The sequence below is a fragment of the Cuculus canorus genome, chromosome 2 (genome assembly GCF_017976375.1).
Source record: "Cuculus canorus isolate bCucCan1 chromosome 2, bCucCan1.pri, whole genome shotgun sequence".
Classification (NCBI taxonomy): Eukaryota; Metazoa; Chordata; class Aves; order Cuculiformes; family Cuculidae; genus Cuculus; species Cuculus canorus.
This window is the reverse complement of record NC_071402.1, coordinates 135,947,886-135,974,801: the sequence shown is the minus strand read 5'-3', so window position 1 is coordinate 135,974,801 and position 26,916 is coordinate 135,947,886. Positions and strand designations below refer to the sequence as shown.

The window sequence follows — 26,916 nt, the reverse complement described above, 5'->3', positions numbered from 1 at the left end:
ACAGTAAAGGAATTCTAAAACTAAGTAATAGTTTTGAGTTGCTCCTATTTGTACTATACTATAACAAATGGTGAAGAAAGAAACGTCTTACAACAGTATTCCACTTGGAGTTACAGTTTACGAGTTTCCTGGAATGTTTTCTCTTCAAATGCCATACTGCTCTGTTTAAAAACAAACAAACAAACAACAGTAAGGATTTAAATTTAATCAGAAGATGCTGAACTGAACTGTGTAAGCAGTAACAATCCTAAGACTTAGGCTATCTCTTGCTTTTTAGGTTAGAAAAGGTAAATTCCCTAGCAGTAATGATGTCATCACCAAGATCCCAGTTCTAACTGAAGAGGTGACGTGTGACCAAGGGATGATCTGGTACAGGAGGCCCAGCTGCAGGATGAGTTAAACTAACTGGAAGCAGGAATGCCAGGGACTGGCAGAGACTGGGGTGAATTAATGTAAAATAGTGGCATTTCCCTTGGTGATGAGATAGGAAATATCTGCAGCGTGGTGGTATAACATCCTGGAGTGGGAGCACTCAGGGGCTACTTCTAGGCAGCAGAACAGGCACTGAGGGGGTGAACAGAACGTTGGGCTAAGGTGCTTCGTGCTGATGGTCACAGGATTGATGATGGTGCAAGCATCTACGAGGAATCAGCTCGTGGTGCATCTTTGCAGGCTCCTTGTAGGACTGCTTAGGGTGGTAGGACTCTGTCCAATACATTGCTCAGTACGTTTTTACAAATGTACTTAAAAACAAATGAGTGTTTAATTTGTGTCGAGTACAATTAATATTCCCCAATGCTACCTCACTGGGGAAGCTAGTGAATGATGTTAAGCTCATAGCCAAAATATATGTACTGTCTTTAGACCTTGCAAGGATGCATAAACAGTTCTCTTTTAAGCGTGAAACCAGAGACCCAGTGAAAAGACAACAGTTGCGTAGGGTACAGAACAAAGGGCCAAATACCGTAACCTAGAAACAAGATTAATTTTCCACCACGATCAGCCTGAGCTGTGTACCTGCTCTATCACCCACACTGACAGACAGCAACTTATTTTTCTATGCTGATTGGTGAGCGTAATTTTGCTAGAAAACTTAAAAAGCTTTTCACTAGTGTAACAACCAGAGTACTTACCTGGGTTTCCCCAAACGTTTTGAAGTCTTTTGACAGCCTGCCAGAAGTCTGACATTTTGGAAACGGCTGCTTTGCAGCTGATGTGATTCAAATCAGCCTGCAATCATGGCTACAAGGCTCCCTGATCATATCCTCCAGCCTACCAGGTTAGGTGAGCTGGCAAGGACTGTGGGCTTCTAGCAAATGAAAACTTGCCCTGTTCACAGCAGCCTTGCAGAACTTTTCTGCTTCTAGGAATCACTGCATCTATTCCAGAATTTTGTTTTTGCATCTCCATGAAGGCACAGCTTTCAGTATTTAAAAGTGGTACACAGTTCAAATGGGATCGGGATTACTGGATTAGGAAAAAAAAAAATTATCATAGAGCAGAAATGCTCTCCACAGTTGAACTTAACACTGAGGAAATGAGCACTAAATTGCCATCTTCAAAAATTTTTGAATTGAATTAGATGGATCACTAATAAAAAAAAGCCCAGTTAGATGTAATTAAAACACAGCAGTGCCACACTCTGAGGTGAAGAACACTCTCAAGGTAATTTTTTTCAGAAAGTTACCAGTCTTTCCCAAAAAAGACTGTAAGTGAAGTGATGGCAGTGTTGCCAGCAGCACTGAAGAAAGAAAAATAAAAGTTTTATTCTTGCAAAGCTTTCAGATAAACAATTTAAGAGAACAGTCTCATTTTCTTAGTCTGAGAGGGTTCCCGTTGAGGATCATTCATTATATTGCTGACCCAGGACAAATGAACATCAAATAACAGCGTGTTCTTATGCCCTCTGGTACCAGTGTTTGACTGCACAGGGCAACAGTGCTGTGAAAAGTAGATACAAATGTGGCACGTGCATATCTCATAACTGCACCGCTTATCAGTTGATTTCATCAGGCCCCATGTAATGACAGTTAATACCATAATATTTTCATCTCCTTAACAATAGTACAGAAAGTATTGCACTGTTTTGTTTTGTTTTTAAACTCAAGTTTGATGTACCTTTATGTCTGGCAAACATGGTCCAAAGGCTTCCAAGAGAAGATTTTCATCTCTGACTGCTTTTTCAAAGTCCATAAAAGAAAGCCTGCCATCATGATCATAGTCCTACAAAAGGAAGGAAACCCTTCAGCAAAGGAGGATTACTTGTAGTAATTGTATTTTTGTTTAACAGATGTGTTATTGACATGGATATTAGTTTGATTGTGTGCAAAAATCATTTTACTTGGGCCATCAGTCTCTGCTCAGACACTATTTGTATCATTTGCTTCTACATAAGGCATAAAAGGTGGAGAAAGCTCAACTACTTCATACGGCTTTGTTAGCAGAATTCTGAAGAAGGCAAAACTTTAGCATGGGAAGAGGCTGAGCTGAGAATTGCATGGACAATCTCAAGGACAGTTGCACTCAGATAAATTAAAAGCAGGAGACCTAAAAGCAGGAGAAAATGTTAGATTGTTTTGTATTTTATGGTAGGATATTTTGTATTCTGTATATGTGTTTACATCATAAGTGTACCTGCGTCCTATTAATGAGACTGGAACTACTTTACCCTAGGAGTTTCTATAGCAGGCACAATTCTGCCCTGTCTTTTGCACGTACAGTAATGCTGATGCCTACCCACTTATTTCATACTGTTCTCTGCGTAGCAGAGTATTCCTCTGGGTGGAAAAAGCATTCTTGTGTTTCTAGTATTTCTGTGACTGGAAAACATCCTGTTCTACTGACATGTCAGCTTAAAACACCAACAAATGCTATGGTGAGCATAAGTACTTCTTCAAACCACTTAAAATAAAGGCTTATAATAAAGATACATGGGTAGATACCACTAGTATTCAAGACACAGGGCTAAATAAAATTTTTTTAAGATCAAGCCATTGAATCATCATAGCTGCTGAACATGCAGGGAGTACAGCTTCTAACATCCAGAAAAGGAGAGGCGAGGAGCAATGCAGGCAGAGAGATTCCTGACAGGAAAGCCTGCCACTGGATGCTTAAGAGAAATGGAGTGGCTGGGTAGGCTCTACATTTTACATTCCTCAGCACAGGGGAAAGCAGGGTATGAGCATTTTCATTACAAATACTGCTAAGTATAAAAACACTGTTATGGGACTGGAGGCATGCTTAGTCACAATGCAGTAGGACCTGCAGGCAATTGCTCAAAGAGTAGTTTTTTTCTTTGATTGATGGATTCCACAAATGCATTTTTGGATATCTAATAATTAGTTATTTAATTATCTGACGTGGGCAGCAATATCCTATTTGGACAACTGCCCAGCAGTCAAATCAGGTCTGGACATTCTCCAAACAAGTATCAGAGCTTGCAGAAGTTCTTATTTAACAAGATTATGTAAATGATTAGTTTATACATGTTCTTATATATATGAAGACTTCATTATATCTAGAGGATACTGCTTGTGCTTGGAATAGCATAGCCCACTCAAAACCAGCCAAAACGCAAGGGTATTAATTTTAGATACAACCTGCAAGAAGGCTGAGCATGTAGGTGCTCCAAAGATTAACAAATTGCTGAGTCTTTGCTTGCTTTGTGCGTGAAACTAGCCTCAGCACTGTTAAGAACTAAGAGTAAGATGAACCTTTCAGCTGAGGTGGGTTTGAAAAATAGAAAACACAGGGTTAAATAAAAGGAGTTGGGATTCAAGACCTGGGTTTAAGCAAGATTTTTGAACACCACCATAGGAGGTGAGGTTGTATTCTCGATTTGATGAAAATGTTGAAACACAATCCCTGGCTGATTTGGATATCCTAGATTAATCGCAGTAAGACCAGTTTTACATTAATAACCTTGAGATTACTATACTGATATTATATATATGTATATACGATAAATACATTTCATGGCCAATTGATAAAACACAAATGTAATTAATAATAAAGCTACTGCAGGCACCTAACACTGAAATTAATGCAGATTACACTTCTCAATTTCCCACTTTTGACTGGGCTTTTGTTTTGACTGAGTATGCCCATACATTTATGCACACACATAGATAATAGGTTTAAATATATAATGTTTATACTATAAAGCTTATAATGCATTCATATACTAAATTAACAGTTTCATGTGAGGATACTGGACTGGGACTCATTAGATCTGGATTATATTTCTGTCTTTCATTAGTAGACTTGTTTATCTCAAGTATGTAATTAACTCCATGGCTCAGAATCCCACTGTAGAACAGTCACAGTATCTAGTTACCTCATAGGAATATTCTGAGGTTCAGTTAATGAATATTTGAAAGACACTCAAGTATCTCAGCGAGTAAGTACTTGCCATTTTCTTCATTACTATGTCTACCAAGTCTTTCACTCCTTCATTAGGATCTTCTTCTGATGGTTGTTTGAGAAGGCTGTTTTTCAGCAATTGAAACATTTCCTCTCTTGAAATGTATCCATCCCGATTCAGGTCGTAAACCTCAAAACAGTCTTTTTTGAAAGATAAATCAATTTAAAGTTCATACAAACTACATCACACACCATTAAAGCTGTCATCTGTACACAGAAAATGTGAATTGTATGTTGTACAGCATAACTACTGAGCCATACTTACTATATTTAATATTTATAATATATATATTATATATTTAATACTATATTTAATTTATATTAGTATTTATATATAAAATATGTCACATTGATACATTTAGTAATCAGTTGTTGGCTATTTATCCTTCATAGTTAAAATCTCTTTCTGCTCAAATAAATTATCTTCGTTTCACAGCAACCATCGTAACTTACAGATCTTAACTTCTCTGAAAGTGTCAATTTAGAATATAAATGACATTTTGGTTTAGAAGCCCAACCTCCTCGAGTGGGGACCAGCTGTCTCTATCAAAAGGACTTTGCACCCACAAAACATATCCTAGCTATTTCACCAGCTGGGTTAGAAAAGTAAAGGAAAAAGAAAAATAAGCTGTACTAGCATGGGAAAGAGAACTGAAGAATTCCCTAGTGCAAAGCGGAAGTCTCTGTAATGGCGTATTTTATGTATGAATATCTGCCTAATGTATCTTCTAATTGTTTCTACCTCTCTGGAATGTGAAATCTATGACCATAATAAACTTTACTATCCATCACAAAACTTATTCAAACAAACAAAACTCTTCAGTTTTCGAACGCAAGATGGGTTTATTTTCCCTAACAAAGACTAAGTGTACAGCAAAAAACCATACTGGAGTACACTTAATGCCAGACAACACTGTATATCATTATGCACTGGTATACGCTATAGTGCTTACAGCAGGGGCTGCCTATTTTACTGCTGGTAGTTGTACTGACATACTGAATTACATCCTTGGCCCCCATCCTAGTGCTGTGACATCTCAGGTCACCTTCTAGGTAAATTTATATAGTGCATTAGGAAGAGCTGATGCTGAAATCAAATGAAAACAACATGCTGACATTCTCCTTTCTCTAATACAACTTTCCCTACATCCCCCCCCCTTTTTTTTTTATCTGTTTCTTTAAATTGTAGTTATTGCTATTTTCCTCCTATATCTTTCTCCATCATTACTGTGGAGGTTCTCACAACCATCTTACAAAAAGACTCAATTTTCCCACTATGCTTCCAAGCTGAAGAACTGCTAGAATTAATGCAACTGCTGCTGTGTCCCCACTGTGCTACTAAATGAATGCTGGCACAGGTCTTGGTTGGCTTGGCATCGCGTTACTTAGCCAAAATCACTCTTGAGCTGCATCTTTTTCTTTCTAGTTTTCTGAGTGAATAGAAAATCACACAGTCTGTCAAACCTGTATACTGTAGAACAAGTTCAAATGCTAGTTTTCCTCAGCAACAAAGTAAGGTGGCAGCTATGATAACAGCAGTTTACACAGAAAAAACTCTCTCAGAGAAGCTGTTTCACAACTGTTTCATTGCATTAAACAGAAGAAAACTCTTTGATTACCAAATACTTTGTAAGAGTAACTACTATATTATGACAAAAGCAATGTGTAATTTAATATTCACTAATTCAATGATTACTACTAAATACTACCATACAGATGAACCTTACATTTAATCTTTTCTTCCAGTGTCCCCCGAAGAAATATTGACAAACCTTCCACCCATTCCATCACATTGATGCAGTTATCATTGTCTCTATCAAAAATGCAGAACACTGGGAAGTATATTAGATAAGTTTAAATTTATTTAATAGGGAAACATAAACAAAAGATTATTTTCTTAAATTCAGTGAAAATATAAACCCATATTTTTTCTAAAGATGTTTGCTTTTGTCACGGTACAATAACCTTTCTTGAATCTTTCTAAGCCATAACAATGATGGGGATTTCAACCCTCAGTTTATTGATCTTCCACTCCAGGACCCTGTTGGGGCAAGCCATTTCACTTTATTTGTTGCTTTCCTGACTTAAACAACTACATTAAGTCTGCTTCCATGGAGATGTACACCAAACAAACCAATATCCCTTACACTAGCACAGATTTGCACTCAGAAGACAATTTTAATTACTAGATTTTATGTCAGAAAATCTTGGAAAAAGTAATCCTAAAAACAATACAAAGAAAAATAACCTTCTCCTGTATGTACCTTTTTTGTTTTTCCCTTCCTTGAAGTAAGAAACTTTCAATCTTGCAGCTTCACTAGTCATGCAGCCTGTAATATAGTACTACAAATCCAAGACACAATTCAAAGCACCAACTAACAACTGTAATAATTCATGTTTTAGAAGGCTAAATTAGTAAGTTGGCTACAGGAACACCTCTGCACACACAGCTAAGAATTTTGGAATTGGAAAACAATAGGTTTGCTTTTGCAAACTGAAACCAGACCCCTTGTATGTAAGCATTTTTAAGACTGTGTCCCCCTAAGGTATTTTCTATGGCATTTAAGTACTCTTTGTGTACAGGACAAAGTTGAACCAAGAGGTAGCTCTTGGCAGCCTGAGACTGAAAGGAATGACAGACTCATGTGTCCTCTAGACACCTGTACCTCAGAGATCATTCATGCAACTCTCATATCAACTTCAAATGTGGCCCTCATGTTATGCATCCATGAAATCACTACATTTTCAAGGGTTATTCAGTTCATCACTCTTGCCTCCCTGCATTGCCTGCCTAGTCCCTTCAGTGCTGTTCACAGGATCTCTATGCCAGCAGTCACTTGCCCTCACAGAATACTTTTCCAAAATCTTCTTTTAGATACTTCTAAAATCTTCCATCCTCTCAGACTTGCTGACCTCACCTCTGTCCATGAGGATGTCATCCGTCATGCCAAAGGTGCAGTGCAAGACATCCCGGAACATGTTTCGGTCAAAGCCAACTGCAGCAGAGCAGACCCTGGATTTGGCCACCAGCGAGTCGAAGAGCTTGATCAGGCACTCCACTTCACTTCTGTTAACTGCCAGCCCAAACACAAGGGAACATGGTTTGGAACTTCAGTAAGACTCACTTCATGTGAGATCTCATCTGGAGTATTGTGTCCAGTTCTGGAATCCTCAGCATAAGAAAATATGGAACTGTTGGAATGGGTCCAGAGGAGGGCTACAAAGATGAGCAGAGAACTGGAGCACCTCCCATAGGAGGACAGGCTGAGAGGGTTGAAGTTGTTCAGTCTGGAGAAGAGAAGGCTCTGAGGAGACCTTATAGTGACCTTCCAGTACCTGAAGGGGCTATAAAAAAGCTGGGGAGGGGCTGTTCACAAAGGCATGTAGTGATAGAACTAGGGACAATGGGTATAAACTAGAGAAGAGCAGATTTAGACTAGACATAAGGAAGAATTTTTTCACCATGAAAGCGATGAGGCACTGGCACAGGCTGCCCAGGGAGGTTGTGGCTGCCCCATCCTGCAGGTGTTCAAGGCGAGGTTGGATGGGGCTTTGGGCAGCCTGATCCAGTGGGATATCCCTGCCCATGGCAGGGGGGTTGGAACTGGGTGATCTTTGAAGTCCCTTCCAACCCAACCCATTCTATGATCTGTGATTCTACGGTGAAGCAGCTCGGCAGCGCCGGTGCAGGCCCCGCACCCCTCGCGCACGGCGCGGCTCCCGCTGCCCCCGGCCCAGACTCACAGTGCCTGGCGGATCGGCCCAGCGCGTCCCCCAGCTGCTGCAGCCGCCTCTTGCTCATGGTCGCGGCGCCGTCGCTCCCCGGGCAACGCGGGGGGGGTGCGGGCCGCGCGCGCACAGGGGCACCGCCGCCAGACTGCACCGTCTACTGAAAAACAGTCGGGGGAAAAAAAAAAAGAAAATAACCGAATTTCAAATCTCTAAAAACGTTTCTGGCAAGAAGAGCCTAAAAATGAAACGCTATAGACAGGCTGAGAGGGTTGGGGATGTTCAGCCTGGACAAGAGAAGGCTCCGAGGAGACCTTATAGCGACCTCACAGTACCCAAAGGGGCTGCACGGAAGATGGGGAGGGGCTGTTTATCAGAGAGTGCGGGGACAGGACGAGGGATGACAGGTTTTAGCTTAAAGAGGGGAGATTTAGATTACCAGTAGGAAGAAATCACTCACTGTGAGGGTGGTGAGGCACTGGGAGACGTTGCCCAGGGAAGTCGCGGCTTCCCCATCCCTGGAGGTGTTGGTTGGATAACGCTTTGAGCAACCCGATCCAGTGGAAGGTGTCCCTGCCCATTGCAGGGGGCTTGGAACTGGGTGATCTTTATGGTTCCTTCTAACCCGAACCATTCTATGTACACTACAGTGTGTTCATCTGCTGTCAAAAGACATGAACCTATTAAAATATTCCTACATAGACAATTTACTACTCGGCCCCGCTGCTTGGAACATATCTGCAGGGTGCCCAAAACTCCCATCACCACCTCATGTACTCAGTGTATGTGTACAGATCAGGAAAGCTAAAATCGGACTTCATTCTTCCTTCAGGGAAAAAAAGGATGGAAAAGAAGTTGCACCACAGTCGTTAATGTAATCTCACCATCCAAGCAAGAGTTGTGCCCAGACATTCCATGAGCAGCCACACCACTTCTGAAGCACAACAGCAGCATCTGAAGCACGCACAGCTGACCAGAACTAAGAGTTACAGTTGGACAACTAAATTGACGTTCTGGCTTACATATTTGGAAGACTGGAGCTCTCATTTCCATTTTTATTTCTTTCTGTTGCAGGCAGTTGTGTAAAAGTCAAGGTATCACACAGGACAGAGCATTTGTGCTATGGTTCATTACAAGTTCTTTTACCAAAACTGCAACACCAAAACTTATAAAGAAAACAACCTCAATAAAACCAAACATGAACCCCAAACCCTTCTGTTTACTGCATCTTGCCTTTACAGTGTCTAGAATCGGTCACATCAACCTCAACAGTATAAAATATTTGATCAAGATATTCTTACTATGGTTTAGAGGGACATTGCTGCAACTCTATGATTATATTTTCCCAAAAACCTAACTTGAGAAGACTATTTCTCTGTAGAACAGCAATACAAAATCATCTTTTTCTGCCAGTTCTTAGTTACGGTGTGCAGACTAACAATCACGGTCTCTAAGGTCTCAAAATTCTTGGCAATACAATATCTGAAACACCTGTATGCAACAAAGGTAAGTTTTAAGTTAGCACCTGGGGTGGATCAAGAGTACAATCTATAGTTGACCACTCGGGATGGACGGGCAGGCTTTAAAGGCTAACACGAGGCCCAGGAATGGGCACTTCAATGGAAGATAGAAGAATTTAATGTAAAAACTAAAATCAAATGGTTGCTTGTGTTTTCTTGTGTGCACATATAATTCATAAAAGCTTTTTTTTCAATTTCTAAAGCAACTAACTGAAGCTAAAACAGCTTTATGATTTAGGTCAACATTCTGTAGCCCTCAAGTACAAAAATATAAATACAAACTGTTTAAACAGTATCTTTAATGAGATTCTGGCAGTAGTTTTTTTTATCTAACAAGACATCACGTAACAGGTCTGCCACTGAACTTGCCTAAGAGTAAAATCAGCTTCAATATGAAGCTGTTAAGGTATCAAAACCCTGCTTTTTACATGCTAAATATCTTTAAGTGTGCACTTAAACACAGCAATGAACTTAACTATAACTCAATACATACATGAAACTCTGCATGTGGAACGTAATTCATAGAACTGGTTACAACAAACGATTACCTGCATTTCGTTAATTTTAAAACGGTACAAATCATGCAAACCAATCCTAAAGATAATGCAAAAAAAAAGCTACCAGTGTTTGCAAGAAGTGTTCAAATAAATCAAAATTACATTAAATGAAATAAGCATATTTACTAGCAAAGTTCTCTGTTTCAAAGAAGCAGAGGTAAAATCTTCAGGTTTTGAATGTCAGTTACACTGCAAAATGTCACTGCTCTTGCTTAATGCAGAAGCACATGCTTAGAAGCCCAGAACTGCTTATTCAGAAAAAGTCTGCTGACAATAGTTCCAACTTCCCTAGAACTGGAGATGCTGCATGGATTAAAAATAGCAGAGATTTGCAAGAATCAAAGGCAAAGGCACCCTATTCAGTTAGCCAAAACAGTAGCATTCCCTTTCTCATTAAGCATTAAGACTGTAATGGGGCAAATGATAAACGTTTCTACAAAGGCAGCATTTTAAAAGTTATCCTTGATGTCCTATTTTGCAAATGCCATTAGCAGACACTAGCTCGTAATAGCTTATGTATAATATTAACCTGCCCAACAGACTTAGTATGTTATTTGTCCTGATTTACAAATAAAGGCTATGACTAATGCTTTAAAAGACTACTTTTACTGCCTAAAAGGTTAAGTCTTATTTTCCAATACTCTACACCTCAGCTGGACTACCATCTCTCATTGTATCAAACACCTAACAATTGCTTACTGGAATTTTATTAAAGTTGTACCCCATGTATTAAGCAGCAGGCAATAACAATGGTCTTTCCCAGCACAGCTGCATCTGGCTGGCTACTGAAAGATTAGGAATATTTCTAAATCACAGGAAAACTCATGCAGTTTGGTAAAGTTTGCTGTCATTTCACAGTTTAAGTTTCCTTTAGTCATTGCACTTCTGTTGATAATCTTGAGTTTTTAAAAATATTATTCCAAATCCGAATTTGAACCAGTAATCTTCTTTTTCTTCTTTTTACCATGTTTCTTGTGCTTCTTTCTCTTTTTTGTTTTATCCTAAAAAATAATAAAATTATATGGAAGTTAATATACAATATAATTGCCATCTATTAGATTCAGCTAATGCAAAATGCAAGTATCTTTACATTACATTTCAAGAGATTTTTGTAAAAGCCAACTGAGAAATCACAAGAAGAAATTTCATACTTTACCCAAGAATTTGCATTATTATGAGCAGCCTTCAATTAATATCCATGATGGCCTGGCTATTTCACGCCTCTCATCACTGTGGCTAATACACTTACTAATTTTTTAAATAATTTTTAGTGCATTATAGATTTCTGAGGAAGTAACAGGGAAGTGCTTTGAGAAACGGTGACATCTTATATATGTGGGAATAACTAGGATATTTACATATTTTAAAATAAGTGCTTGTATTTACTGTGTAAAATTAAGTAGTTCAACTACACTTGGCTAGGCTCTCCAGCACTTGCATCTCACTTAAAATCAAATAATTATGATCTCAATTTTAAATGTGAATACACTCAATTAACCCTACTGGTTTCAGTCCTGAAGTTATTATCCTGATCACTGTAATACAGAAGCTGAGAAATATGATCTTGTGTTCTTGCAATAGGTGTGAATTTGAATAGGTGTGACATTATGTAAATAAACCAGTCTTGGTATAAAAGCTTTGTTTTACACATTCTACTTACACAATTCTATGAAAAAAACCCACAATCAATCACTAGAAGTTTTAATGGCAAACAGCTTAGATAATTATAAAAAAACCCAAGTTCCGTGGAAGATGCATATTAAGCATCACTAATACTCCTATGCATGTATTTTCGATGACTAATGTAAGCCTTCTCTTTGCCCCAAGTTATCTAGACAACTGACATGTCTAATTCGGTACACTGCTGCTGACAGGGGAGACAGAAAGATATACAGACATCTCAAGTGGGTATTTTGGATCTCAGAATCACTATACTACTAACAGAGGAGCCTCATGGTACATGAGATGAATCTGAATTCTACATGAATCACTGCTGAACCTTCCTCTCACTTTTATCAACAGGAACTAATCAATGAAATCAAGAAAAGTAACAGGTTGCTGACAGCTTTTTCTGTGGTAGTGGGAAGAACTCTATTAGTACAGATGTTGTGGCGATTATGTACCAAGGCCCTTTTCAATGGCCTTCCTTACCACGGAAGAACAGTACACAACACTAACAAAGGAACAGCACTGATGTCTCTGCAACAAACTGCTACCCTACCCAATGCTATATAGGTATCCGTAGCTCTATACAGAGTAAAACATAAGCTACAGAAAATGTTTAACTTATATAAATCTGAAATCATATGTATCTATATAGTGACAAATATCTACAGTGACAAGTTTTTCCTTTAATTCAACTGAAAAAGTGATTTCAGCAGGTAACTAGAGGAATCATTACATTAGATTCATGTGGCAGCAGACTTTTGCTATAAAATATTTGTATTACTTAAAAATGTGAAATTGGAATCTAACCAAGTATAGAGAGTATTTGTATCCTAAACCAACAGTATAAGTAAGGAGGATACTTGCTGTTTTCTCTTTTTCCTCATTGTTTTTCTTCTTTTTTGCTTGCACCTAAAAAAAAAAAAAATTAAATCAAATTTAATGGGGGAGCAGCTTTAGAAATGCTGTTATAAATAAAAGTTCGAGCTTTTGTTTTATATAAGTGAGTGATGGCCTAACAGTGGTAGAATGCACTGAACAATAACCCATGAAGAAGCACTTGTTATCTGTGTTGTATATGCATTATCCTATAAACTTCTCATTTGGGAATACGCTCTCCCTTTAATACACAGCAGAACAAGAAATAGCAGAGATAAAAGGGTAAAATTACTAAGCTAATAAACTGGTAAAAATTTCTAATGAAAAAATGCATCACATTTGAACCTTCCCAAATTTTGTAATCCTACAATAATACATATCCTCAAAGTAGATATACAGAAGGGTGCTAGTAAGATTTTTACGTCCAAGTTTTTTTAAATCATTGGAAAAGGGGCTAAAAAAATTTTAGCCATCTTGAAATCTGCCTATCTATTCATAAACATCAGAGAGATCTTCCGAAGGGCACCACACCAATCACTTTGCCTCATTTCATAGAGCTCTAAAACATCCATAAAAAGTTGAAAATTTTCATGAAAATTAATTCAAAATTACTTGTAGGTAATAGAAGGTAATAGGTAAACAATTCTTACTACAAGTTTATATTAAAGAGAAAAACACAAAGAACTTTGAGTGTGCTGCACCCTTTAAATTCAACTGTGCAGAGAGGACTAAATCTAAGCTAGTTTATTCACTCACTCATGCAAATCACAGAATCATAGAATGACAGGTTGGAAGGGAACTCAAGGATCATCTTGTCCAATCTTTTGGGTGATAAATAGTTTAAATGAGATGGCCAGCACCCTGTCATGCTGAACCTTAAGTGTCTAGTGCAGAGGAATCTCCCACTTCCCTGAGGAGATTATTCCAATGTTTAACTGTTCTCATTGTGAAAGATTTTCTTCTGTGACTCCTTGTAAAAAGGGAGTCTTCATCGTATTGGTAAGACACCCTTCATGTACTGGTACACAGTAATAAGGTCTCCCTGAAGCCTTCTCTCAAGGCTGAACAAATCCAGTTCTCTCAGCCTTGATTGCTAGGTTTCCTAGTCCATCTTAGTGGCCCTCCTCTGGACCCTACTAAAAGCATTCTAACATCTAAAATTGAGATTTCACGCTGACCTCCTCTGTCTGATCCGATTCCGACATGGATTCTGATGATAAAGGTCCATCAACACGATCGGCTTTCTTCCTTTTCCTGCGGTGATTTTTGCCTTCCTACACAAAGTAACACACTTTTGAGTAAAGTCAGGGTTTTCAAATTTTATAAAACTTCTGCTTAAAGCTTAGATTGAAATATTATTGCTAAGTTGTGAAATATTATTAAATATTGTTGACATCAAACTAATTACTCATAATCAACAAATTACCCTAACAACTGTTAAAATGCTATTACTGGAAATAATCTTTTTCTCTATATTCCTTTCTCTTGTTACTAAGATACAGCAGCCTTTGAAAAGTGAGGAATAATACCACAATATAGTCTTATTTTAAATAACAACACATGAAGTAAGCATTTGAAAATAAAACGTCTCACCACTTTTAAATACTGTTGAGGAAATGAAAAGGTCACAATACATGCATACAAACACTCTGGCTTTGTTGATGAAATTGAAAGAGAAAGCCCCCTCTATATATGTTTTCAACCAGGACAAGCTGTCTCTGCTAGCTGCACTTCAACATCTCAGTTTATTTAAAGGACAGTCTCTTTTTATTTTTTAAAACTTCAATGCTGCATGAGATGGTTCTGATGAGCTACTTTTCCATCCCCATCTCCTTTGCTCTGGACCTGCCAGGGTGTTCCTAAAATTGAAGCTACTGTGATCTTCCATTCAATTTCTAAGGCCAGAAACTGAAAAAATCCTTGCTACTCATCTTTCTGTTATGTAGGATCACACATGTCAGCCATGTGATTTAGTCTGTTATAGGTATCTCAATCCTTTCCCAAAAGTACTTAGGAAAAGTACACGTGATACTGCCCATTTGAGAGATGCGGTATCTTCAGGTAGGGAAAGGCCTCTAGTCCTGGACACCTTTTGGTTTCCGAAGATATGTGTAGGAAGCAGCATTACAATAAAGGGCTATGATAAACACTTGGTCTTTGAAAAGAAGCTACTCAAAATTAGAAGAAGTTGGTGGGAAATAGAAACCATGGAACAGAAACAAGAGAAATCAACACATTTGTCTTATCCAATGGAGAATTTGTATGTCAAACTCAGTACTGCCAACTGGAGTAGCAGAGGTCAATGTGATAAGAAAGGTAACTGTAGAGAAAAACTAGGGTGGACCGTGAAAGTATTGTTAATTTAAATGTAAGAGTAGAAATAACTAAAATTAAAGTCAACAAGATTATTTGCACTGAACATAATGGAAGGAAGAAAAGTCCTCAGATGTGTGTACAAAATGCTAAGTTAGTGGAAAGAAGAGAGGGTTTTCATGTTCAAAGAAAAGACAGGATAAGGTAATTTTCTCTTAAGCTAATACATTTTCCTCTGCAAATTTTCGAAGTCAGCATAAGTACAGTACCTATGACTACATTTAGATGAATATATCCTCTGCTTGATGTTCTTTAACCTAGAGCAACAAGCCTGTATACTGCCAGGCATGCCACTGAAATACCATCACATATATTTTTAGCTCAACGTGACAGCTCATGATAAAACCCAAAATACTAGAATGCAGCTGATCTACTACAGCAGATCAGACACTTTTTTTCATTTACCTTTGAAAGAAGAACAAATCCAACAGTTTCCACTAACAACAATTATTAAAACAAGAGCTGAGCCCAACTAAATATCTACCTCAAATTGGGGGCACTGAACACCTTTGACGGTGTAGTTTTGAACAGAAAATTTCCATAGCTGTAAATTGAGCTCCGTTATGTATGTAAAATGTAGTTCTGATGTATTTCAAAGAATAAAAATACCTTCTCTTTTTCATAATCTTCCTTGGACCTTTTCTTTTTTGTGCTGTCCTAAATAGAGAGAAAAACATAAACCATGACAAAATTATTTCAGGAAGAAGGTAGAAATCCCAAAAGCAGTTTGACCCTTTGTCTTTTTCTGCCTATTGAAGGTTGTTCTTCAAAGCTATTCTTTCGGCCTTGCAGTTAATGAGAAAAATAAGAAAAAGTCATAATCCTGATGGAGTTGCTAATTTCCTGAACGAGCAGTGTGAAAAGATTTGTATGGAATCAGGTAACAGAGTACTTGCAGTATATGCAGAGAGCCTCTGTAAAGGATACCAGCTATCACTAGTGTTAACATACATAACATATGCCCAACACGTAACAGGTTGGAATCTTTATTCTCTGTCCATGCCCATCTCCACTGATCAGGCAGGGCTTAAGCAGGTATTTCCATGGAGTTTCCTGCCTTCCAGTTTCAGCAGTAAGGGTACCTGTGTATCCCTTCACGTAGCAAAAGTTCTCAAACTGTCACTAGAACAAATTCACAGCTGTATGCCAACAGTGATTTGCCACAACTTATACCACACTGAAGTAGGTATTCCAGCGAGAGCCTGCGATAAAGTCTACACACAGAATCTTAAGAACTCACTGTATTATTAATATTTAGGCAAGAGTTATGGTTACTATTTACTATGACACACAAAAATGCTAACGCAAGAGAACAAATGACCTCATATATCTTCTCCACTTTTTTGTTCATTCGGCAACCTCTGTATCTACATTGCTTTCCTTTCAGAAAAGTAAAAACATACCCTCAATTTAATATGCATTTGGGAAAAGCTCAGTTCTCCAACAGGACACTACTCAGTCCACAGGTATTTAGAAAGGCAGTATTCTGGCCAGTGATATCCTGCAATACCCGTATTTTCACAGATGGTGTTCAATTACCATATTCACAAGAATTCCACAGAATATTTTAATGTTTTAAGTATTAATGTAGCATTAAAACTAAATATTTGGGCAGCACAGAAGTTGCATATGTCTGAATTCAGAAAAACAGCTGGAATAAGTCATGTTCATATTCCAATGATCAAATTATTTCTGCCAGGCATTGTGACCAGTGGAAGCAGACTCCCGTTTGAATTGGAAAGGTGCAAGCACAGCTCAGCTACAGTAAGATTTCATGGTTTTAAATTTGGAAGATAAAAAACCCCAACCAACTGATATGATAAAATCAGAAATTTTATGTCTTTATAACACAGCTCAAGGAAACTTGCCAAGGGAAACACAACTACATATTTACCTTGCTGTCTGACTCAGATTCAGAAGTTGAGCTTGCTGAAGATTTCCTTGAGGAGCGATACTTCTTTTTCTTTTTCTTCTTCCCCGGTTTTTTATCCTGTCCACAAATATTGTAGGAAAAAGAAAAAGAAAACCCTGATTTAGTCTCACCAGAATTAAAGACTCACATTAACTATAAAGAGCAGGAACACCAAATTCCTATATGTTAGCAAGTTCTCTTGAGGAATAAAGAACACTACAATTGATTCTTTTAGCAGAGGACTTTCATAGCTCATCTGGATTGAAAAACATGTAAACTGGTGAAAAATCCAGGTTTTCTAGATTCTCTTTATTATTTAGGTGTGTGCTATAGAAGCTGATTCTCTGTAACAAAGATTTTTTGCTAAAAAGTAGAAATGGTATGTTTGCATTTTTATGGTTAGATGGGGGATTCTATTGGAAGAGTGAACAATTCAATGTTAAAACAGAAATTGCTCCAGTTTACAAGCCAGCCACCCAAAATTCATAGGGTTCATAAAGAAATTCTTGAATGGATAAATATCTCAAATTCACAACTTGAATATATGTGCCAATACATTATGCAAACCAAACCCTCAAACAATATTCTAAAATATTTTACCAAAATCTTTGTTCAATAGGCCTCGTGAACAAAAGCAAGTTAGATTCTAGTCAGTTAGTTCTTACCTCATCTTCTGAGTCAGATGAACTGCTGGAAGAATCAGAGCTTGATGAAGAAGAGGAAGATGAAGACAACTTGACCAAACACAACAAAAAGTGGAGCTTGTGAGATGCAGCATTTTGTCTGGCAGATAGTCAAAAGTCCATCCAAACACTCCCTTTAAAATCTCTTCATTTGGAAAGTATTAATCAATAGAATTTTAATTCCAAGAAACTGATCATACATACAGTTTCTCAAATAAAACTGTTAAATGTAACTTCTAACGTTTTTCATTTAATGATATCTAGTTAATGCTCTATCCCTCCCTTTACACGGATGTAAAATTCTCCTCGTATAGAATGTACCCCTCTCAAATAAAAACCAGTTAATCTAACAGCTAAATTCAAAATTGCAGCTATACTTTCTCTTTCCAAGAGAACTTAAATGGAGGAACCCTAAAGCAAAAAAGCTCAGAAAACTGAAAATTTTGCTCACCCTATTAGATTTCTTCTTTTCCTTTTTCTTTTTCTTAAAAAGAATAAAACAAATGTTATTTTGGCATCATGTTCCTTTTGTTGTGCATTTCAGTTTATGTACTTTGACGCTGGCTTTTAAAATGTATTTATGACATCCTGTACTGGCAGCATCAATGATAAATCCAATTTCAAACACAGACTGTATGAAATTGAAAATAATTTACCTCTTTCTTTTTGGAGGAACTCTCATTTCCACCCATTAACTTCTCCCTGTGTTTTTCCAGTTCTTTCCTCCAATTCTGAAAACAAAACCAAACAGAAACAGTGACAGTGACAGGAGTGTCATTTCTAAACAGCTGCTTTTAAGAAACTGTTTTTGAAATCCTGTCCTCTACCCAACATTACGATTTTCATAAAATCCACAGAATACAGACAGCATACAATATCAATCAAGGCTATAATGCATTTGATTTTACAGAAGATTAATATTCATCAAAAAATTATGTTAGTTCACACCTTAACGTTCAAGTTATTTGGATTTAAGAGACTGTCACTTATCTTGAAAGCTGTCAATTATGGTATTTTTGCTTTTGTATCACAGTGCTTTTGCTACAGCACTTTAGAAAGCCAGGGTACCCTACGTGAAAAATCACTATTTTGCCTTAGTTTTAAAATTGCCTGAAACAAAATTTCAAGACAAATTCTCCTGGCCCTTCTTCAAAGTATGGGTGTCTCTTGTTGATGTTGATAAGGCCCACAACAGTCACAACATTAGATTAAATTATTAGAAACATATTAATAGAAACATTCTTATTTTTGTTAGGCCAAGCACACTGCATGGATAAAATTCTCCTCTTGTTCCTCTTTTTCACTCCCACACAAGGTCTCTAGGTCTACCTAAAATCCTCCCTTCAAGAGGTCTGAAAGATCCAACCTGTCCCCATTACACAGAAAGGCTGCTAGCTTCAATCTGCGCTACTCCTGCTTCCTGTGTCAGACATATCATGTGGTCCCTTCTTTATTACTATTATTACTATTTATTATGATCTTCCTTTTTTTCACAATGAAGCCATGTTACTATTGCATTGGAAAAGTAATGACAATCCACATACTGTGCTGAAGGGACAGAAATAGCAGGAAATAAGTAAGATTATACCTGTGCAATGCAGTATGATACACAGATGCCCAAGTCAGCACCTTGTGAATTAGCTGAACAGTGCTGCTGAGAGACATGACAGATTAGCCTGGGCACAGTGCTGTGCATGAAGTGCTTCCGTGGTCCAAGGTAATATCTATGCAATATTGCAGCCAGTTGTGTACTTTGATATACCAGCTACCCAGAGCTACTTGAGGGGTCTCTAACAGCCTGTGCTTTATTAGGCAGGTGTTCTCTTTAAATTCTTGTAAGATTGTGCTAGCATTATGCTTTAAACAAAAAAGCACAATCTGTCAGTAAAATAGGAGAGATAAGACAGCATTCAGAGACCTGTAATCGTTTCAGTCGTTCAGAGATTCATTCTTAGGAGCTTTAGGAAGAACTCATGGCCATTTCATGATTTCCTGCATCCCCTCCTACCCTTCTACCATACTGAAAGGTTGTCCTCTTCTATCAGTGCCAGTTTCAATTATTTCACAATAAAGTAAAGGTAAAAGCAGGAAAGGAATTTGATAATATACTAAACCAAACGCACCATCCTAAAACTCACAGACCACAGAACAACCAATCCTCTCAGAAGGTCAGCCTGTGACCATCGTTACTGATATAACGATTTAGGCAAAAAAGTATAGCAAGAGCGCTACGGGTACTATGTCCTCCCAGAAACAGAGGAGGAGCATAGTGGACCAGAAGCTCACACATGATGATTAAGACTACTGCTTGAAGCTTATCTCAAAATGCCAGAACTCAAGAAGGAAGAGGAACAGTTAAATTCACTCTATACTAATTTCTTCCTATACAACAAGAGTTATATGTGAAACTTTCTTATGCCATGCTGATTTGCAGTAGGTACTGGATACAGGCATCAGAACAGATGCGTTTATAGTGGGGAATCAGCATGGAATGTAATCAGCTTAGGGTGAGAGAGAAAGAAGGGTTTTACAGTCCTATCTGTATACTGTATACTTTCTCCCATATTAATATTAGGCATACGTTCCTTGCCAAAGACTTCTGTTGCCAGTAATACTCCTCTTTCCAATATATTTTGATTTCGTGACCTTAAGCAAGTGAAGATTAGCACAACGAATTTTGGGTCTATCATAGTGGAAAATGCATGAGTTTCATTTATTAATATAAACATACGCATTTGTGTAACTATATTCACAGTTAAGAAAAGTTCAAGTTTTATTCAGCAGCAATTCTCAAAACATTTTCTATAGTGTTTCTCTGAACTGAGAGTAGCTCTTCATTGGTTAAGTGGTAACCTTAACTTCTGATACAAATAAAACTTCATTAAGAACTTGAGTAAAATGAAATATCATCGGTACTCAGTGCTGTTAATGATAGTGGAGGAAAAGTAGCATATAAGATAAGAAGAATCAAGTATTAATATACTAATAACATTACCAACCTCATTCATCTTTTCCTCAAACTCAGCCAAAGCCCTGGATCCTTTCTTTTTCTTTTCTAGTTGTTCCTTCACTTCTTCCCTGCATAAAAATGGCGATAGATAACAAATTGACACAACTGAAAAAACCTTCTTCAGTGTCTGTGACTTTTTGTGCTTTTTTTTTTTTTTTTGAGGTTTAGCTTTGGCTGAACTTCCAGTAGAAAGAAGAACGAAAGCATCTTAGTTGCTATGCATATGGGAACCTAACCCTAATAACTTAAGTACAGTAGCTAAACCTCTGAAAGATCTAAACCTAACTTTGCAACTAGGTAAATTGTTCTCTAAAGCCTTACAAGAGGAGGCAAAAGGTAAAGTAACTGAACGCGAGGTAAGTTGTAGGTAAGATCTCAAAGTGATGATTTTTTTGAGTAGGGTAAACTGTGTTCTAAGAATATGCCAGCAGAATGTTTTTCTAGAGATTACTTTGTTTAAAAATCAAATATATCTGCAGGCTTTAGGTATTAGGGTAAAAGGACAAATGGGAAATCTGCATTTCAAAAGGAAATACTACTGTTTTTAAAAAGGGAGTCTGAATGCGTATTTAGAAAAGAACACCTCGGCCAGAGACAAGGAATGCTTCAAAATGTATTACTGGGTATTATGGGCAGGATGTAGGTACCAGAGAACAAATCTTTTACTCAAAAGGCTAGGAGGGCAGACAAGTATTAGCACTTACCACGTTGGTCTTGGCCTGTTCAAGTAGTCTTGTATTGTTGGTCCTGAATTTGGGGCAGGACCTCGCGCTCTGGCCATAGCTATGGGATTCATATAAGCCTTGAACATGAAACAATGAAAAGAAATATAAAATTCATCAGCTGCACTATGATAACAAAAATCTAACCTTTTTGTTCTTCATAGAAACTTTTTCTTACTCACTGAAAAAGAATTCCAATTTGTTTCTAAAAATATAAAATATTTAACCAAATCAAGTTGATTTGTCTGGCAGAAAGACTGAGCAAATGCTTTCAGCTTGAGTTATACTACAGCAGAAAGAACTCATTCAAAAAGAGACCACATTCCTCAGAATAATTCCTCTCTCCGAGCAATGATTTTGCAAACTGAGTACAGTATCATGATGGCTGAAATATTCTTCCTTGGTATATTGGAAATGTAATTAAATTTTAGTCCTTACTCTCTGGGACAACAGATCTGATGTTCAAGTTCAGCTCAAAATTGATGACAAGTGTCAACAAATTCTGCTAAAAGTTTCTTGCTGTAACGCCAAAGCAAGCAAGCAGCGCTGCTGTGCTGCAATTACACATGTATGAAAATTCTGTGACTTAGGGCTACTTTGAGGGGGAAAAAAAAGGGAAAAAAAAAAGCCAAAACGCAATGTTAGGAGGTATTCTGTCTTTCAAAGCCATGCGTCTTCTTCACATTCACTATAAAAATGTAATAGGTTATAAAATATTAATTTAAAATCAGGAATCCATAATCCACCTCACCAACTAATGGAGAAACTCTAATCTAGCAAACAAACCTTCAGATTTTTTTAATGGCAATAATAATTGGCTCACGGGAACGGGAGGTACTAATACCCCCTTATCTCATGGGCTTTTATCACTACATCATCTGAACACTTCACAGTTTGCTCTTCCAAAACAGAACACACACTGTTCTTACTGTATGCAGTTTGGAGACAAGGGAAAAAATCAAATAGCCAGAACAATGACTAGTGTTTGTTGCTCAATCTATTTTTTTTTTAGGAGTAGAAAATTGTGTAGACTCAAAGTAAAGATTCAACCGTAAGTGTTGCTCTTACGTGTCCAACACTGCTTTTCATCAGGCCATAGAGTGAGCATTCAGGCACCACCACGCATAGTAGGGGAACAGTTGTGAAAGCTGTCAGAAGCATTTGCTGCTGCCTCCCCTCCTACCCCCAACCCCGCCACTGCAGAAGAAGTGGGCACAGCAATGCTGGGTTTCTGGGCTGGACTGCGAGCAGGCTAGTGGCCTTCAGCTATTAGGGCTACATGTAGTCCTGGAAGAGGGAGTCTGAGCTCTGCCTGGAATGGGGCAGCGGGCCAGAGGGAAGCACTCCCCATGCTGAGTTTGGCTCATGTTCCACCAGCTGGGGCACACTGAAGCAATCTCAAAAGGACTCTTTGAAATGGACCATTTTTTGACTGAAGTTGACTTTGCAACTCTAAGTGTGACATTCGCTCCTGCTGCTTCTTGGGGCCTTGTTTTGCTGCTTTAATTCACACAAAAAGGTTAACTCACATGGGAAAGTAAACAGTGAAGCATGCCAATTTAAACTAGTTTAGTCTCAGCTTGGCACCTTCTTCCGTAGCCAGGTATGCACTCAAGTAGTTACAGCACTTAATAATGTGAATACGTATCTTTAACTTGAGCATTTTCTTGTACTACAAATCTACAAATGAGTAAAAATTTTGCATTTGAATTCAGCTTCGAGTGGAAAAGGAGATCCTTTGGCAATGCAGGAAAGCAGCATTTGAACACTGTTTTCATTAAACAAAAGTAATTTCATTGTACTAGTTCCACTAGATAAGACAACATAAATGTAATTAATGACTTGGCTTACTCCAGTGAGCAAAGTGAGTCAACTCTTCTGGTTATCATTCAAGCATTTACATCCAAAAGCTCTAGCTTCTTACATAATTATTATTTCTAAAAAAAAAAACCAAACAAACTCCTGACAAAACTCTTTACCTGCAGAGGAGCCTACAACTGACCAAAGTTGTTTTTCTACTTCCCCAAACTGAGCCCAGATAACCATTTATGACGCTTCCTCCATTCAGTGGCTCTCTGGCAGCAAGCACATAATGACTGAATACAGCTCTATATTCCATGATTAGGAAATTTATGTCTTAAAAACATTCTTATAATTTCAAACGGTTTTATTTACAAAGAATTACTTTGCCAATAAACATTTCTTAGAAGTATTTACACTACTTTGCCAAACTGCCTGTCACTAGCCAGAGAGAGCACAGAAATGCACCCTCAATAAAGAAAGCGCTTGTCTGCACATTCATTTTCTTCTTTTGGCAGTTTGCTCAAGCAGTTATTAAAAGCTATTTGTTGTAGAGCTTTCATGGTCATGAAAAGCATAAGGTACCTTCGGTCACCCAGGGTTCTCTGGGCTAGAGACGAACTATTACTGCCTTGCAAGAATCCTGCAGATGTGAAAAAAACCAAACTTCCATCTCCAAATAGTTGAAATGACAGCGTATTTAAGAAAGGACATGGGAAAGACGTAACAGGCAGAAAGATCTATGATCACAGCAGAGAAGAAAGGGTCCTATAACTTGTCTGTACTAGCAGCCATCATGGCATAACGTACGTTATTTAGAAATATAAAGATTTGCTGGCATTGGTAGGTGCATCCCAACTGTTCTAGTAAAAGAAAATTAGGAATAACTAAATAGACATCCAAACACTCCCAACAAACATGAAAAAAGGGTAATACATTTCAAGCATAGACCAGATCTTGCAAACACTGTCAACTCTTTCTCAGTGCACACCATTATTTTGACCCCTTGATACAGTTACCAAAGGCACGTCACTATCCATTTGTTTAATATGTCTACAGAATTATAGAATGATTTTGGTTTGAAAAGACCTTTAGGCCTGATCTAGCTATGGCTAGGACTGCAGCTTTTCCTTTTCCCATCAGCAGATGCACAGAGTGAGTATTATAAAGTGCCAGCCTGTCCTGGCATAGAATTCCATGAAATACGGCTCTATTTGAAAAAAAAAAAATTAAAAAAAAGGTTCATATTCATCACTCATTATCCATGTGCACTGCAAAATGAAGAATACTGTAATACTTCAGTACCTGAATGGGGCCTGCAGAGAAGCTGAAGACGGAGGTACTGTTTACAAAGGCTTATAGCGATAGGATGAGGAGCAATGGGTATAAACTGGAGAGGGGCAGATTTAGACTAGACTGATTTCTTCACAGTGAGAGTGGTGAGGCACTGGCACAGGTTGCCCAGGGAAGTTGTGGCTGCCCCATCCCTGGAGGTGTTCAAGGCCAGGTTGGATGAAACCTTGGGCAGCCTGGTCGGGTGGGATGTGCCTGCCACAGGGGGGTTGGAACTGGGTAATCTTTAAGGTCCCTTCCAAACCAAACCGTTCTATGATTCTATGATCACGGAGTGCAACCATGGATCCAGCGCTGCTAAGTCTGCCACTAGACCATACCGCCAAGCACAACATCTGCTCTTCCTTTAAACACCTCCAGGGATGGTGGCTCAACCCCCTCCCCGAGCAGCCTGTCCCAGTGCTAGTCTATGTCTGGGACATACCATTGCACCGCAGTATGCAGAGACACAGAATCATAGAATCACTAGGTTGGAAAGGACCCACTGGATCATCGAGTCCAGCATCTCCCGGAACGGAGACCACAAAGACACAAAGAAAGGGGGGTGGGAGGGCATGAAGGCAACACGCCTTGTTTTTAACCATAAACCTCATTAACTGTCAATTTACCATGCCCAAAGGGATCAGGAGCATGAGGGGAATGGCTGACTGACACAAAAAAAGTTTACGGACACGCAGGCGGAGGGAGGAGCGTGCGGCCAGCCCCGCCTGGCCCTGCAGGTGCCCCCTCCCGTGCAGGCCGAGCCCCGCGCCGCCCCGGGGCCGCGTTCCTCGTACAAGGAAGGCAGCGGCTCCCGCCGCGGCCGCGCTCCGCCAGCGCGCGGCCCCGTCCCATGCGGGTCCCCCCCACCCCGCCTTTGTGGTGCGGCGGCTCCGTCCCTCGCGCGCCCCGAGCGGCCCGCGCAGCCCCGCCCGCCCCCCGCGCCGCTCACCACGCGGTTGTCCCGCTTCCCCATGGCGCCGCCGAGACCCCGCGGGACGCGGCCCTTCCCCGCACCGCCCCGAGCAGCCGCCGAACTGCGGGGATGACAGAGCCACGCGGCGCCCCCTGGCGGCCCCGGACCCGCAGAGCCCCGCCCGCCGCGGCTCCGCCTGGGACGGGGCTTGGCTGCGGGGCGGGGAGGGGGCGGAGACAAGATGGCGGTGGGCGGCGGTGGGGGGGCTGCCGTGGGGGAGCTTGGGTGCTCCGGTCCCGAGCGGGTACCGGGGTGCGCGCAGAACCTCACCAGGAGGGCTTGTTGTCCCTGTGGTTCACCCTGGAGAAAAGAAGGCTCTGAGGAGACCTTATAGCGACCTGAAGGGGCAACAAGAAAGCTGAAGACTGACTGTTTACAAAGGCCTGTAGTGATAGGACGAGGGGCCATGGGTATAAACTGGAGAGGGGCAGATTTAGACTGGATATAAGGAGGAATTTCTTCACAGTGAGGGTGGTGAGGCACTGGCACAGGCTGCCCAGAGAAGCTGTGGAAGTCCCATCCCTGGAGGTGTGCAAGGCCACATGGATGGGATTTGGGCAGCCTGACCTGGTGGAGGCACCCCTGCCCGTGGCAGGAGGTGGAACTGGATGACCTTTGAGGTCTCTTCCAACCCAAACCATTCTATGATTCTATGATCTGTAGCAGTCAGCTATGTCTGGGACTGCAGCCTTGCCTTTTCCCATCAGCGGATGCACAGACTGAGTACTATGAAGTACCAGCGGCGGGTCCTGGCATATCATCTGATGAAATGGGGCTCTATTTGAAAAGAAAAGAAAAAAGAAAAGAAAAAGAAAAGAAAAGAAAAAAGGAAAAGAAAAAAGGAAAAGAAAAGAAAAGAAAAGAAAAGAAAAGAAAAGAAAAGAAAAGAAAAGAAAAGAAAAGAAAAGAAAAGTTGATATTCATCCCTCATTGTCCATCTGCACTGCTCACTGTAATATTTGAATACCTGAAGGGGGCTACAAGAAAGCTGTGGAGGAACTGTTTACAAAGGCTTGTAGTGATAGGACGAGAGGCCATGGGTATAAACTGGAGAGGGGCAGATTTAGACTGGACATAAGGAGGAACTTCTTCACTATGAGGGTAGTGAGGCACTGTCACAGGTTGCCCAGGGAAGCTGTGGCTGCCCCATCCCTGGAGGTGTTCAAGGCCAAGTTGGATGGAGCCTTGGGCAGATTGGTCTGGTGGGAGGTGTCCCTGCCAATGGCAGGGGGTTGGAACTGGATGATCTTTAAGGTCCCTTCCAACCCAAACTATTCTATGATTCTATGACTGACCAGTTTGCATTTGGTTCACCCCGATCTGGAAATGAGCCTGG

At 39.5% G+C, this 26,916-nt stretch overlaps 2 protein-coding genes across 4 annotated transcripts; both read right to left on the bottom strand.

Moving 5' to 3' along the window:
* Positions 1-24: 24 nt before the first annotated feature.
* Positions 25-8,785, bottom strand: CLXN (calaxin). 3 transcript variants are annotated; one of them, XM_054058657.1, is made up of 7 exons: positions 8,612-8,785; positions 8,167-8,308; positions 7,341-7,496; positions 6,150-6,254; positions 4,412-4,563; positions 2,119-2,223; positions 25-161 (listed from the first exon to the last, which is right to left on the bottom strand). In XM_054058657.1, the coding sequence occupies exons 1-7, from the start codon at positions 8,783-8,785 to the stop codon at positions 111-113; spliced, it is 885 nt and encodes a 294-aa protein (XP_053914632.1). In that variant the 3' UTR covers positions 25-110. The 3 variants fall into 3 exon arrangements, with proteins under 3 accessions (XP_053914632.1, XP_053914634.1, XP_053914633.1); XM_054058659.1 differs by having other exon boundaries at positions 8,167-8,311; positions 8,612-8,753; XM_054058658.1 differs by lacking the exon at positions 6,150-6,254.
* A 2,305-nt stretch (positions 8,786-11,090) lies between these two features.
* On the bottom strand, positions 11,091-25,711 carry FAM133B (family with sequence similarity 133 member B). The gene is made up of 11 exons (XM_054058661.1): positions 25,557-25,711; positions 21,455-21,552; positions 20,740-20,818; positions 18,397-18,471; positions 18,192-18,224; positions 17,723-17,791; positions 17,040-17,135; positions 15,755-15,802; positions 13,951-14,046; positions 12,761-12,805; positions 11,091-11,229 (listed from the first exon to the last, which is right to left on the bottom strand). Exons 1-11 carry the CDS (start codon positions 25,578-25,580, stop codon positions 11,143-11,145), a joined length of 750 nt encoding a protein of 249 aa, XP_053914636.1. The 5' UTR covers positions 25,581-25,711; the 3' UTR covers positions 11,091-11,142.
* Positions 25,712-26,916: the final 1,205 nt, after the last annotated feature.